This window comes from Bufo gargarizans, chromosome 6 (assembly GCF_014858855.1).
Source record: "Bufo gargarizans isolate SCDJY-AF-19 chromosome 6, ASM1485885v1, whole genome shotgun sequence".
NCBI lineage: Eukaryota > Metazoa > Chordata > Amphibia > Anura > Bufonidae > Bufo > Bufo gargarizans.
The window spans coordinates 206,286,611-206,299,683 of NC_058085.1; the positions used below are offsets into that span (position 1 = coordinate 206,286,611).

General features: G+C 42.0%; 1 protein-coding gene across 2 annotated transcripts in view; it reads right to left on the reverse strand.

The window, feature by feature from the left end:
- ADK (adenosine kinase) overlaps positions 1-13,073 on the reverse strand; it is a 373,135-nt gene that overhangs the window by 42,580 nt on the left and 317,482 nt on the right. For both annotated transcript variants that reach the window (XM_044297316.1, XM_044297317.1), the window contains exons 7-9: positions 10,221-10,391; positions 4,624-4,659; positions 829-943 (exon numbers count right to left, since the gene is read on the reverse strand). In XM_044297316.1, coding sequence (XP_044153251.1) covers positions 829-943; positions 4,624-4,659; positions 10,221-10,391 — 322 coding nt within the window. The remainder of the gene's footprint in view (positions 1-828; positions 944-4,623; positions 4,660-10,220; positions 10,392-13,073) is intronic.

Genomic DNA, 13,073 nt, shown 5'->3' on the forward strand with positions numbered 1-13,073 from the left:
GGATAGGACTGTTCTATTATGGGCCGGACGTTCCATTAAATGCAGAATGCACGCTTTTTTAGCGTTTTTTTTTTTTAATGGTATCAAGTATCGCAATACTTTTTCGTGGTATCTAAATCAAATCGAAACTTTGGTAACATGACAACCATAGTCAGGAGTGACAGATGTCAGCTGACACCTAAAATGTATGGCAAATTTACAGATCACTCCAATACCTGGCAGTATGTACTGTCAGAATAAAATGTGTGGGGAATAACATGTGTCAAAGATAACGGACGGAGCATGACCGATTTGGTCCAGATACGTTCAGGGTGCGTTCAGTGAAATTCGCAGCATTTTCAGTCCGTTTTGTCTGCGATTGTGTAAATTTTTTTCTGCACGGGTGCAACGCGTGATAAGAAAACTGAAAGGTTTACAAACATCTCTTAGCAACCATCAGTGAAAAACGCATAGCACCCGCACTTGCTTGCAGATGCAATGCGTTTTTTCACACAGCCCCATTCACTTATATGGGGTCAGGGCTGCGCGAAAAACGCAGAATATAGAACATGCTGCGATTTTCACTTAGTGCAGAGCTGTTGAGTAAAAAAAACACAAAAAAAAAAACCGCTCATGTACACAGACCCATTGAAATGAGTGAGTCAGTATTCATTGCGAGTGCAATGCGTTCACGTCATGCATTGCACCCGCATGGGAAACTCGCTTGTGTGAAAAGGGGCCTTAAACTTTCTGCCAGTACTGTGAATTTAATTAGCATTATTCAAACTTGTATAATATCAAAAATCTAATTACGTATGGTTATCTTATCTCATATGGGAAGGAACATACCTGTTGCCATGATTGTGTCCTCATGTCCTTGGGTAAACACAACAATCCGAGGCCTTTTCATGTTAACTTTTGGCAATGCCAGAACCTTTTTGGCAATCTCCTTGATATCGTCAGTCTGAAAATTTGAGGCTATTTATTAGAAATCAATAAAATAAGGGCTGGGGTTGTATACTTAATAGGCAGCTTCAGGGACAGACGGGCCATAGATCCTATGCCCTCCTCGTGGCCGCTGGTCAGGTACATAGCAATCTGATACACTCACCATTAACTAATGCTAGCAGCATCAGGTACTTATTAACCTGTCTGGCAGAAGAAAGTGTCCTCCTGCATTCAACTGTATTGCTTTCCTCTGGAGGGTGATAACTGATAAGAGTTTAATGCTGCAGCGGGGCAAGCAGTATTTTGTGCTGCACTATTGCTGGACCCTCCTACTTATATTGGCCCTGCCTTCCATCAATTTGGACATGCCTACAAGGGGTCACTTTTAGTTTTCTTTTCCAGGGCCACTTTAAAGAGGAACTTTCACTATAAAAAATCTAAACTAAGCATACAAACATGGAGAGTGGCACCCAGGGATCTCCCTGCACTTACTATTATCCCTTGGCACCGCTCCGTTTGCTTCATATTTTCGGCTCAACTGGGTGGAGCCTGCCGGCTCCTTCTCCCAGGCTGGAGTGCTGGCCAATCGCAGCGCTCAGCTCATAGCCTGAGAGAAAAAATAAATAAAATCGGAAGATACCGGAGCCTCTACCGGGAGAACGGACCGGCGCCCAGGGATAATAAGTGCAGGGAGATCCCTGGGCACCGCTCTCCATGTCTGTATGCTTAGTTTAGATTTTTTATTGTAGTGAAAGGTCCTCTTTAAGTTCGCAGTCCATCCCTGAGCTGCTTGAAAATGCACTACAACAGGGATCAGCAACCTCGGGCACTCCAGCTGTCAAAACGATGACTCCCAGCATGCACACTTGGCTGTTTTCAAAACTCCAACAGAAGTGAATTGAGCATTCTGGGAGTTGTAGTTTCACCATAGCTGGAGTGCAAGAGGTTGCTGACCCCTGCGCTAGAAGGTAAATATGAGCAAATATTCTAAATTGAACATTTAAAGCAAGGGAGCATATCAGAACAACCATTAAAGAGGACCTGTCACCACAAAATGCAGTGCATTGTGGGAAAAGAGTCATTAAAACAGGGGCGGACTGGAAAATTAAAGTGGCCCTGAAAAGAAAAAAAAAAAAAAGTGGCGGGGTCAGCAAAACCATAGCACAAAATACTGTCCCAGCAAAACCATATACGGCCCCAAAAGCTGTCCCTCTGTGGTGGCCATCAATAGCTGCAATTTTCTGTCCTCTTCCAGTCATCTCTGATTAAGATATGGAGCAGGGGGGTGAAATGGAGGGGAGATGTGGGGAGCAGCAGTTGAGTTCAGGAGGGAATGTGCAGTCACTGGCCAGGTACATGAATACCTTATTCTCACAGTTAATTACTACTGAGAGCTCCTGATGTACCCAGCCAGAGGCAAAGAGAAGAGTTTGGGTGGCCCCTTTATTATTGGACCCACCGGGAAATTTCTTTTCCCACATTCTGTGAAGAGTTATCAGTACAGGGAGGAGACGTTATCAGTGATTGATAGTGCATCCAGCGATAGCTGTCAGTCACCGATAAGTGGAAAAAGCTGTAATAAATGTGTATAAATTACAGGTTTTAACCAATTTTTTCCACAAAACAATATATTAATCTGCACTATGACATGGTGCTTTCAGATTGCACCGCATTTGGTGGCGATAGGCCCTCTTTAAATTGAAGGCAAATCTAAGAAGGTAACCATAGCCCTTAGTCTAAAATTGATGAAAAAGAATGATTTCAATCAAAATGATAGTTTGTTGGGTAAAATTTAACAATTATTTTAGCCAACTGATCACAGACCATGAAAAGTCAGGTGTGTTTGAAACTTTCATCTGAAAGACTAAAGCCCTTTCTTTCAAAGAAAAATATATATATTATTTTATTGGGTATCACAAAAAATGTAACACCTGTAAAGGACATCTTATACTATTATCAATGGAAAAGTATAGTGTCAGTGAAAACCATTTCACAAATATATTGCATAATACATATACACTCGAGGCGTTTAAACAGAATATGGTTTAGTAGGAGGGGAAAAATAAATGGAGATAAATATCCCATTAACTACATATTAAAAAGAAAATACAGAAAGGGTCGAATCTAGTTTACACATTTAAATCATCATTTCTGATAATACATGTATTGGAAAATAGTTTACAGGGTCTACCAAGTATTTGCACCAAATTAAAAAAGGACAATAAATCCTTAAAAAAAAAAAACAAACTTGGGGAACTGTGGATGTCGTTGGATGGCACATGGGGGCACTGTAAATGTAATTAGGAGCACTATGGATGTCACATGGGGCCACTTCGGGTATCACTGTTATGTGGACACTGTAAGTTATTGCGCTGATGCAAACTATAATCAGCCCAGGAATCATGGTCCATGTGTCAGCCACATTTTCCAGGCGACCGTGGCTTTCCTCCCGGACTGACTATGATAGTAATGTATGATACAACCAGTCTATATCTGACCACGGGTGATTGTCGTATACTCACCTCCTCGATCAGATAGAGACTGGCTGCATCATACATTACTGTGATCAGGTCAGAAGAGAGTGGTCGGCCTGTGAGATGCGGCCTACACACGGACCACGTTCCCCGAGCTGATCATTGTGGTATCAGATGGTGTATCATACATGATAAGCCAAGATGAACCCTTCAGCAGGCAGGACCAAAAAAAGATAGGATTAGGACTCATGCACACGACTATTCATTTTGTGGTCTGCAGGTCACAAATCCACAAAGTATATTGTCTGTGTGTGATCTGCATAGTTTTGCAGTCCCTATGGGTTTGAGGTCTGGATCTTGAGGATTAGACTAGGACATGTTCTATCTTTTGCAGAACTAACATACAGATGTGGAAAGCACACTCCATGTGTTTTCCACATCAGTGTGTCAGTTCCGTAAAAGATAGAACATGTCATATTCTGGTCCTCAAAATGCAGACCTCGTACCCAAATAACTCAGACTGCAAAAAAAATGCGTATTGCACATGGACGGTATACTTATTTCGTGGATTCGTGAATTGCAGACCGCAAAACAAACACAGTCGTATGCACAAGGGTTTAGATACACAGCTCACATAGCTCGGCAGTCAGTATCATACAGGATAGGATTAGATACACAGCTCAGGAGGCTGTATCATACAAGATGGGATTAGATCTACACTTCAGTAGGCAGTATCTCACACACAACAGGATATGTATCAGGCACACATACAGGAAAGGATTAGATACAGATGTGATTGGATGTGCTTGCTGATTCAAACTGTTTATTGCACTCTGGAGATGGCGAGGAAGAGCATGTGAACTGTCAGTGATAGGATTTAGAAATGGACTAAGAAACAGACTAGAAGGTTTTACTATGGGTGTAGTAAGATGGCTGCGGTACAAGCTTCTGCGGACTGAGGAATCACAGATGGCAAATATGCAGAGAATCAGCAGGACAAAAAACGCTGCCCATGGGCAGACTGAGAAAATAAAGTGGCTCTGGGAAAAAATAAAAAATAAATAAAAAGTGGCCACCCATGTTGTAGACGGGTCCAAACTGACAGTATACAGGACAATACAAGTAGGCGGGGCCTGCAATACAATGGTGCAGCACAAAATAACGCCCCAGCAGAACCAAATACCTCAGCATTCAGACAGGCGGAAAGTCATACTTAACTCACCTCAAATCCTTGCTCTTTGGCAAAAGCAGCAGCTTCCTGCAATGATAAGCAATATCATTAACTCACAAGTTCAATGTCTGATGCATAACAGACACACATTAAGGAATGTATTAACAGAAAGTGACCGTTTTTAAAAGGGGTTATCCAGCTATAAGTTTTTCATCTCATCTTGCCCTAAGTGGTGAGTCGATAATTCTTTGGTCCTCACTTGGCGAGCAATGCAAGTACAATTCTGTAGCTGAGACTTCCGGGACCACGTGCTGTACATTGGGCATGTGATCCTTGTCCAGTTACAACCCACAATGCTCGCGGGTTGTATGTGCGCACTCAGACTCTTGCGCACTGCCCGATTTTCACAGTACTTGGCTTCAGAGGCTCACTCTTGGGAGACGACACAAGTGAGCTTCCGAAGCCAGGCACATGGAAGGTTGGCTCACTGTGCAGACTCTGAAGATGAAACAGAACAGCTCTTGCTTGTGATCTCAGACGCATCGCTTCTGAACAAAAAAAACATTAAGCCTTCAATCAGGAGAAAAGCGGCAGGATGGGGCACAGCTAGCTAGACTTGGAGCGTCAAGACTTCAAGCAGACAATTTGCATACACCTACTAGGATGAATAAATTGTTTGGCAAAGTTTTCCATTGGAGACATGATAACTATAGCTATGAGGTACTGCGGGAAGTTAAGGAGGCATTATGGTGGTCACTTTAATGAACAGCATAAATCTTAATTGTAAATGAAACTCTCAGATCAGACTAGGTTATAAGATAGGACAGCACACTGGGCTATATAACTTATATGAAATTAGTTTTTTATGTCCACAAACAGGGAAGGGGGGTGTTATGCATGTAAAATAAATGAGACTGTGGGGAAGGGGCCTTGAGGAGGTAGCACATTGCTTATTGAGCTAAATTTTCTTGTATATATTAATGAAGTCATTTCCATTAGTGCATTATGTTCCTGAGGGACACTTGTTTTCTCTTGTTAGGCGTTTCAGAGTTATCAGTTATTGTCAGATGATAATCAGATTTCTGTGTGGAGATGGGCTTGCTGGGTTCTTAACTTCTGACCTTACAGTGGTTGTACTTCAACATCATCCCCCTGAATGGATAAAGCTATGTAATGGTCCAAAAGTAAAGGGTGCATTAGACACCCAGATGCTGCTAGCGATTGCTGGGATGAAGCGTTCCCTCCCGTCAATCGGCAGATAGCAGAGGACACCGCTGCTATTACATACAGCGATGTCCTCTGCAACATGGGGAGGAGCGATCGCTATGCCATCACTCATCCCCATGCAGGACAGCAGCGTGCCAACATCAAATTACTATTAGATAGATTGACCTGTCAGCAAATCGGGACTGCATGATGAGTTTGCTCATTTATCGGGCAGAAAATCTGGCAGTCTAAGATACCCTTGACTTGTCATACCAGTTTCTCATTTAATACCAAGCTTTCACTTGTGGTTGATGCTAGGACAATTTTTGCAGATATAACTTTACCATGTTAAATAAAAGCATGTTTGCAGAGTAATTTCTTTATCATACAATCCAAAATTGCAGCTCATACAGTACTGTACAAAACTTTTACACAGGTGTGGAAGAAATGCTGCAAAGAATGCTTTCAAAAATACAAAGTGAATGAACAAAAAAGAAATGTAAAATCAATATTTAGTGTCTGCCTTCAAAACAGCATCAATTCTTCTAGGTAAACTTGCACAGAGTTTTGAAAGGAACTTGGCAGGGAGAATGTCAAACATCTTGAGCATGTAGCTCAAAAGGACGTCACTTGTCGCGAGCAGGCTTGGTGGGTATATAAGGCGTGTGATAGGCTGTTTGCACACACATCCCTCGTTGCTGTCATGGGTAAAAGAGGATATTTATCAGAGCTGCAAAAAGTGATGATTATTGGCTTTCGGGTCAAGGATGGCAGCGTTTCTGAAACTGCACACAAACTGTTTGTGTGCTGCTGTGGTGAAAGTATTGTGAGAGGACAAATGGCACCATTACAAAGAAGTGACAAGGAAACTGCAAAGCACCATGTGTCACGGATGAGAGAGGTAAATGTCAGCTATGAAGGTGCACGAGGGTGGACCGACATGCTACAGTGAAGCTGCTCATTGTCAAAATGAACCAGGGGGCAATCAGACACGTGTCTAAAACAGTTCAGCAAACCCTGTGTATGGGGCTCCGAAGTGTTGCTGTTAGACCTAGAGGCTCACTTTTCTATGCAATTGCTGCTCCCTCTTCATTTTAAATAACAGGTCCAGGCAGTGTAAGCCTCATCGCACCTGGCCCTGTTAGTGGAAGTTTTCAGCGAAAGCAAAGCCTCTAGGTGTAACACCTCCCCATTGCTCTTAGACGCTCATTTTCATATATTAAACTTTTCTCTCAGCATTGCGTTCACATATGAACACGGGACCAACACAGATTACTTCAGCTGCCAAACGCACATGCAACAGGCCTGCCAGTTTCATAAGTACAAATCTGAAGACAGATGCCCTTTAACCACTTCAACCCCGCTAGCTGAAACCCTCTTAATGACCAGGCCACTTTTTACACTTCTGCACTACACTACTTTCATTGCTCGGTCATGCAACTTACCACCCAAATGAATTTTACCTCCTTTTCTTCTCACTAATAGAGCTTTCATTTGATAGTATTTTATTGCTGCTGACATTTTAACTTTTTTTGTTATTAATCGAAATTTAACGATTTTTTTTCCAAAAAATGACATTTTTCACTTTCAGCTGTAAAATTTTGCAAAAAAAAACGACATCCATATATTAATTTTTCGCTAAATTTATTGTTCTACATGTCTTTGATTAAAAAAAAAAATGTTTGGGCAAAAAAAAAAAAAAAAGGGTTTGGGTAAAAGTTATAGCGTTTACAAACCATGGTACAAAAATGTGAATTTCCGCTTTTTGAAGCAGCTCTGACTTTCTGAGCACCTGTCATGTTTCCTGAGGTTCTACAATGCCCAGACAGTAGAAAACCCCCACAAATGACCCCATTTCAGAAAGTAGACACCCTAAGGTATTCGCTGATGGGCATAGTGAGTTCATAGAACTTTTTATTTTTTGTCACAAGTTAGCGGAAAATGATGATTTTTTTTGATTTTTTTTTTTCTTACAAAGTCTCATATTCCACTAACTTGCGACAAAAAATAAAAAATTCTAGGAACTCGCCATGCCCCTCATGGAATACCTTGGGGTGTCTTCTTTCCAAAATGGGATCACTTGTGGGGTAGTTATACTGCCCTGGCAATTTAGGGGCCCAAATGTGTGAGAAGTACTTTGCAATCAAAATGTGTAAAAAAATGGCCTGCGAAATCCGAAAGGTGCACTTTGGAATATGTGCCCCTTTGCCCACCTTGGCTGCAAAAAAGTGTCACACATCTGGCATCGCCGTACTCAGGAGAAGTTGGGGAATGTGTTTTGGGGTGTCATTTTGCATATACCCATGCTGGGTGAGAAAAATATCATGGTCAAATGCCAACTTTGTATAAAAAAATGGGAAAAGTTGTCTTTTGCCAAGATATTTCTCTCACCCAGCATGGGTATATGTAAAATGACACCCCAAAACACATTCCCCAACTTCTCCTGAGTACGGCGATACCAGATGTGAGACACTTTTTTGCAGCCAAGGTGGGCAAAGGTGCCCAAATTCCTTTTAGGAGGGCATTTTTAGACATTTGGATCCCAGACTTCTTCTCACACTTTCGGGCCCCTACAAAGCCAGGGCAGTATAAATACCCCACATGTGACCCCACTTTGGAAAGAAGACACCCCAAGGTATTCAATGAGGGGCCTGGCGAGTTCATAGAATTTTTTTTTTTTTGCATAAGTTAGCGGAAATTGATTTTTTTTTTTTTTTCCTCACAAAGTCTCACTTTCCGCTAACTTGTGACAAAAAATTCAATTTTTCATGGACTCACTATGCCCCTCAGCGAATACCTTGGGGTGTCTTCTTTCCGAAATGGGGTCATTTGTGGGGTATTTATACTGCCCTGGCATTTTTGGGGCCCTAAAGCGTGAGAAGAAGTCTGGAATATAAATGTCTAAAAAATTTTATGCATTTGGATTCTGTGAGGGGCATGGCGAGTTCATGTGAGATTTTATTTTTTGTCACAAGTTAGTGGAATATGAGACTTTGTAAGAAAAAATAAAATAAAAAAAAAAACACATTTCCGCTAACTTGAGCAAAAAAAAAAAAAAAAAAAACTATGAACTCGCCGTGCCCCTCAAAAGTGATCTTTTTATAGCGCCGCAGCGATTTTACGGTGTGTTTGCAGTGATCAGAAAAAATAATAATTCTGTCACTGCGGTGGGGCGGACTGAACACAAGTGTGCGCACAAGATCAGGCCTGATCGGGCAAACACTGTGTTTTTTGTAGAGCCTATAGAACATGTCCTATTCTTGTTCGCAATTGCGGACAAGAAAAGGTATTTTCTATATAGTTCTGGCAATGTGCGGATCCGCAAAACACATACGGACGTCTGAATGGAGCCTTACAGGGGGTTGATCAATGACAGTGGGGTGATCAGGGAGTCTATATGGGGTGATCACCCCCCTGTAAGGCTCCATTCAGACGTCTGTATGTGTTTTCCGGATCCGTAAAACACATACGGACGTCTGAATGGAGCCTTACAAGGGGGTGATCAGGGAGTCTATATGGGGTGATCAGGGGTTAATAAGTGTGTGTGTGGGGGGGGGGGTGGGGGGGTTGTAGTGTAGTGGTGCTTGGTGCTACTTTACAGAGCTGCCTGTGTCCTCTGGTGGTCGATCCAAGCAAAAGAGACCACCAAAGGACCAGGTATATTAGACGCAGTTATCAAAACAGCGTCTAATATACCTTTTAGGGGTAAAAAAAAATTAAAAAATTATAGATATAGATATAGATATATATATATATATATATATATATATATATATATATATATATATCTATCTATATCTACAGCCTGCCAGCGAACGATCGCCGCTGGCAGGCTGTAGATGCACTCGTTAACCTGCCGATCCTGTGTGCGCGCGTTCACATGAAATCTCGCGTCTCGCGAGAGGACGCGCAGGCGCGTCCAGGAGGAATGACAGGGCCGCCGCCAGGACGCAATCCTGCGTGCAGTGGTCCTGTAGTGGTTAAATAGAGCCCATTATGATAACAGAATTTATATGTACAATGCATGCTGGTATTATTTATATAGTAATATAGCGACAATATATTTTTTATTCATTTTGTGAAATAGATGAAAGGTGAGCCCTCAGCATCAATTCTTTGATATTAAATCATATACTGTTTAGAGGATTGTTTCCATCACACACTGTTAAGGCATATTGCTAATATAACACTTGTCGGAGTCCAACCTCTGTGCGCTCCACTAACTTAGACAATGAAGTCCCACTGGCATTTTTCCTGCCCAGCAGAGCTTCTGCATGGTATAGCAACAAGGAAATTCAACTGAACAGGGATGTGTTGCAGTTTCCAGCACAGTGGGTGGCAGAGAGAGTTGCTATGCAGGTAAACACTATGATGGGACAATCCAATGAACATTCATTCTTTTTACTATCTCTTAGTGACCAAAGCAGTAAAATGTCCCTTACCGTTTCATTTCCAAAAAGAATGTCCACATAAGGTATGACTTTCATGAGAGGCTCCTTGAAGAACTGACTAATGAAGGGGGCAGACAGGTTCATGCAAAAGATCTTGTTGTTTTCTGAGGCATGGTTGGCCACTTTGAGGATAGATTCCGGAGAAACAGTAAGGAAAAAACCCTGCAAAAGAAAAACATTATTAACAAGTGCTTGGTTCTACAACTGTCCTAGAAAATACTGATATATGAGCACATTCCTTTTTGGATAGAGTCATGTGAAATCTACAGGTTTTCCAGAAACATGGTATTCACAAACTGTGGACAATACAATACTAACTCCACTTCAATAAAGGGGTTGTCTGATTACAACAAATGATCCCTTCTCCACAGATCAGATACTTATCTCCTATTCTATGGATGTACCCCTCCGCCTATAGAAAGAAAGGGGGCCTGTGTGCTGACCATTTGTATGGGGCTTCCAGAGAACTGAGCACTTGTACTCTGATATCTCCAGCAGTCACACAGAATAGAACAGAATGGCGGACACAAGTCTGTTGCTTTATTTATACAGTATGAGGCACCACCAACCCACTTTCTCATGATCGGGCGGGGTCAGCAGCTGTAGGACCATCCAGAATCCTAAGGATAGGGAATAAAGTGTAATCAGCAGGGGTTTAAACACTGGGCCACTGGAGTGGTAGTGCAATCAATGCAACTCAATGGGAAATACAGTCCTGATCAAAAGTTTAAGACCACTTGAAAAATGGCAAAAAAATCATATTTAGCATGGCTGGATCTTAACAAGGTTCCAAGTAGAGCTTCAACATGCAACAAGAAGAAATGGGAGTGAGACAAAACATTTTTTGAGCATTCAATTTAATGAAAACAACGAATAAACTAAAACGTTTGTCAGCTGATCAAAAGTTTAGGACCACACCTCAAAAAAAACAAAACAAAAAAAAACCCACCAAAACAGAAATCCAACTTCCAAACGTGAACTCCGTAATGAGTAGCTCCGCCATTATTGTTTATCACTTCCAAAATTAGTTTCGGCATGCTTGATGCAAGCGTTTCCATGAGGGGAGTGCGAACATTTCTCCAAGTGGTGAAGACGGCCGCACGAAGGCCATCTACTGTCTGGAACTGTTGTCCATTTTTGTAAGCTTCCCCTGCCATCCATCCCCAAAGGTTCTCAATTAGATTTAGATCAGGGGAACATGCAGGATGAGCCAAAAGAGTAATGTCTGTGAAGGTTCTCATTTATCATGGTATATATCTGTAAAGAATAAATCAAGGCAACTGGACATACTGTAGATTTCTTGAAAACGTTTCACTCGTTCTTCCAACGAGCTTTCTCAATTCTGAGTGATTGTACAAAAAATTCTGGGAATAAATATGTAACTGAATCCACATCTGGTAATTAGACCCAGCATTGGGTCAAAGGTGTTGATGCCATTATCCTAATTGGAGTCAGTAGGTGATAAAGACTTCCCAGAAAAAGGTGTCAAGACAGCATTATACGTGGCAGACAATAGATGTCTAACCCCCCCACCTCTATTTAAGCTTGGTTTCTCCATTTTTACGTAGATGGCCTCCTTCACGCCTCGTTTGTACCAATCGGCCTCCTTATCCAAAACACGTACTTGACTGTCTTCAAAGGTGTGACCTGTTCCTTTTAGATGTAAGTACACGGCTGAATCTTGACCAGAGGTTTTGGGTCTTCTATGCTGGGCCATACGCTGATGTAGTAGTTGTTTTGTTTCGCCGATATACAGTTGTTGTCCATCTTGTGGTTAGGCGTTGGGTCTTTGGGGTGAACCAGTTGTTGCCTCAGTGTGTTGCTGGGTTTAAATTTTTTGTACAATCACTCAGAATTGAGAAAGCTCATAGGAAGAACAAGTGAAACGTTTTCCAGAAATCTACAGTACGTCCAGTTGCCTTGATTTATTCTTTACAGATATATACCAAAAGAATAATGTTATTCTCCTGGAACAAGTCCCTTGTCCTGCGGGCATTGTGTACTACAGCGTTGTCCTGTTGAAAAACCCAGTCGTCACGAGGGCCCTCAGTCACGAGGAATGCTCTCTGCAACATCTGGACATAGCCAGCGGCCGTTTGACGCCCCTGCACTTCCTGAAGCTCCATTGTTCCACTGAAGGAAAAAGCACCCCAGACCATTATGGCACGCCCTCCACTGTGGCGGGTAGAAAATATCTCAGGTGGGATCTGCTTGTCATGACAGTAACGTTGGAAACCATCAAGGTTACATTATTTCTCAAAAAAGCAGGTAATAATAGTAGGGCACACCAGACACTTAATGCCACACGGAGGGTTAATTTGCACGTTATTTATTAAATGTAGTACATATGGTAATTAAAATTGATAATTAAAATACATTAGAATACACAGAAAACCTAAAAACTTTAAAAAATTAAAAATTAAAACATATAAAGTCCTTAAATAAATCCAATGATGAATGAATGAAACGTTGTAACAGAAAGGAGTCTTTCTTGAGAGTTTTTGTAAACTCGCTTTTTATGACCGGAATCAGTCAGGTCGGATCGTTAAGAGGATTAATTCCTCGAGTAGTAGTAGCGGTACCGCTGACTTTTTTTTTTCTCATTGCCGGCACCCTGCCCCTGACAGCAGTGTGGTACCTGAGGGGTTAACTGCTGCTGATCTGCCAGTAACCACCTCCTGCATTAAGGGGTAATTATCATTGGAGGCGCAGTGCCCACCCCCTCAACCCCCCACCCCATTAAAATAATTAGTGGCACAGTGCGCCGGCTCCTCTCAACCCCGCCAGTATTAAAATCATTGGTGGCAGTGGCCACAGGGTCCTCTCCCCTCCCCCTCATTGGTG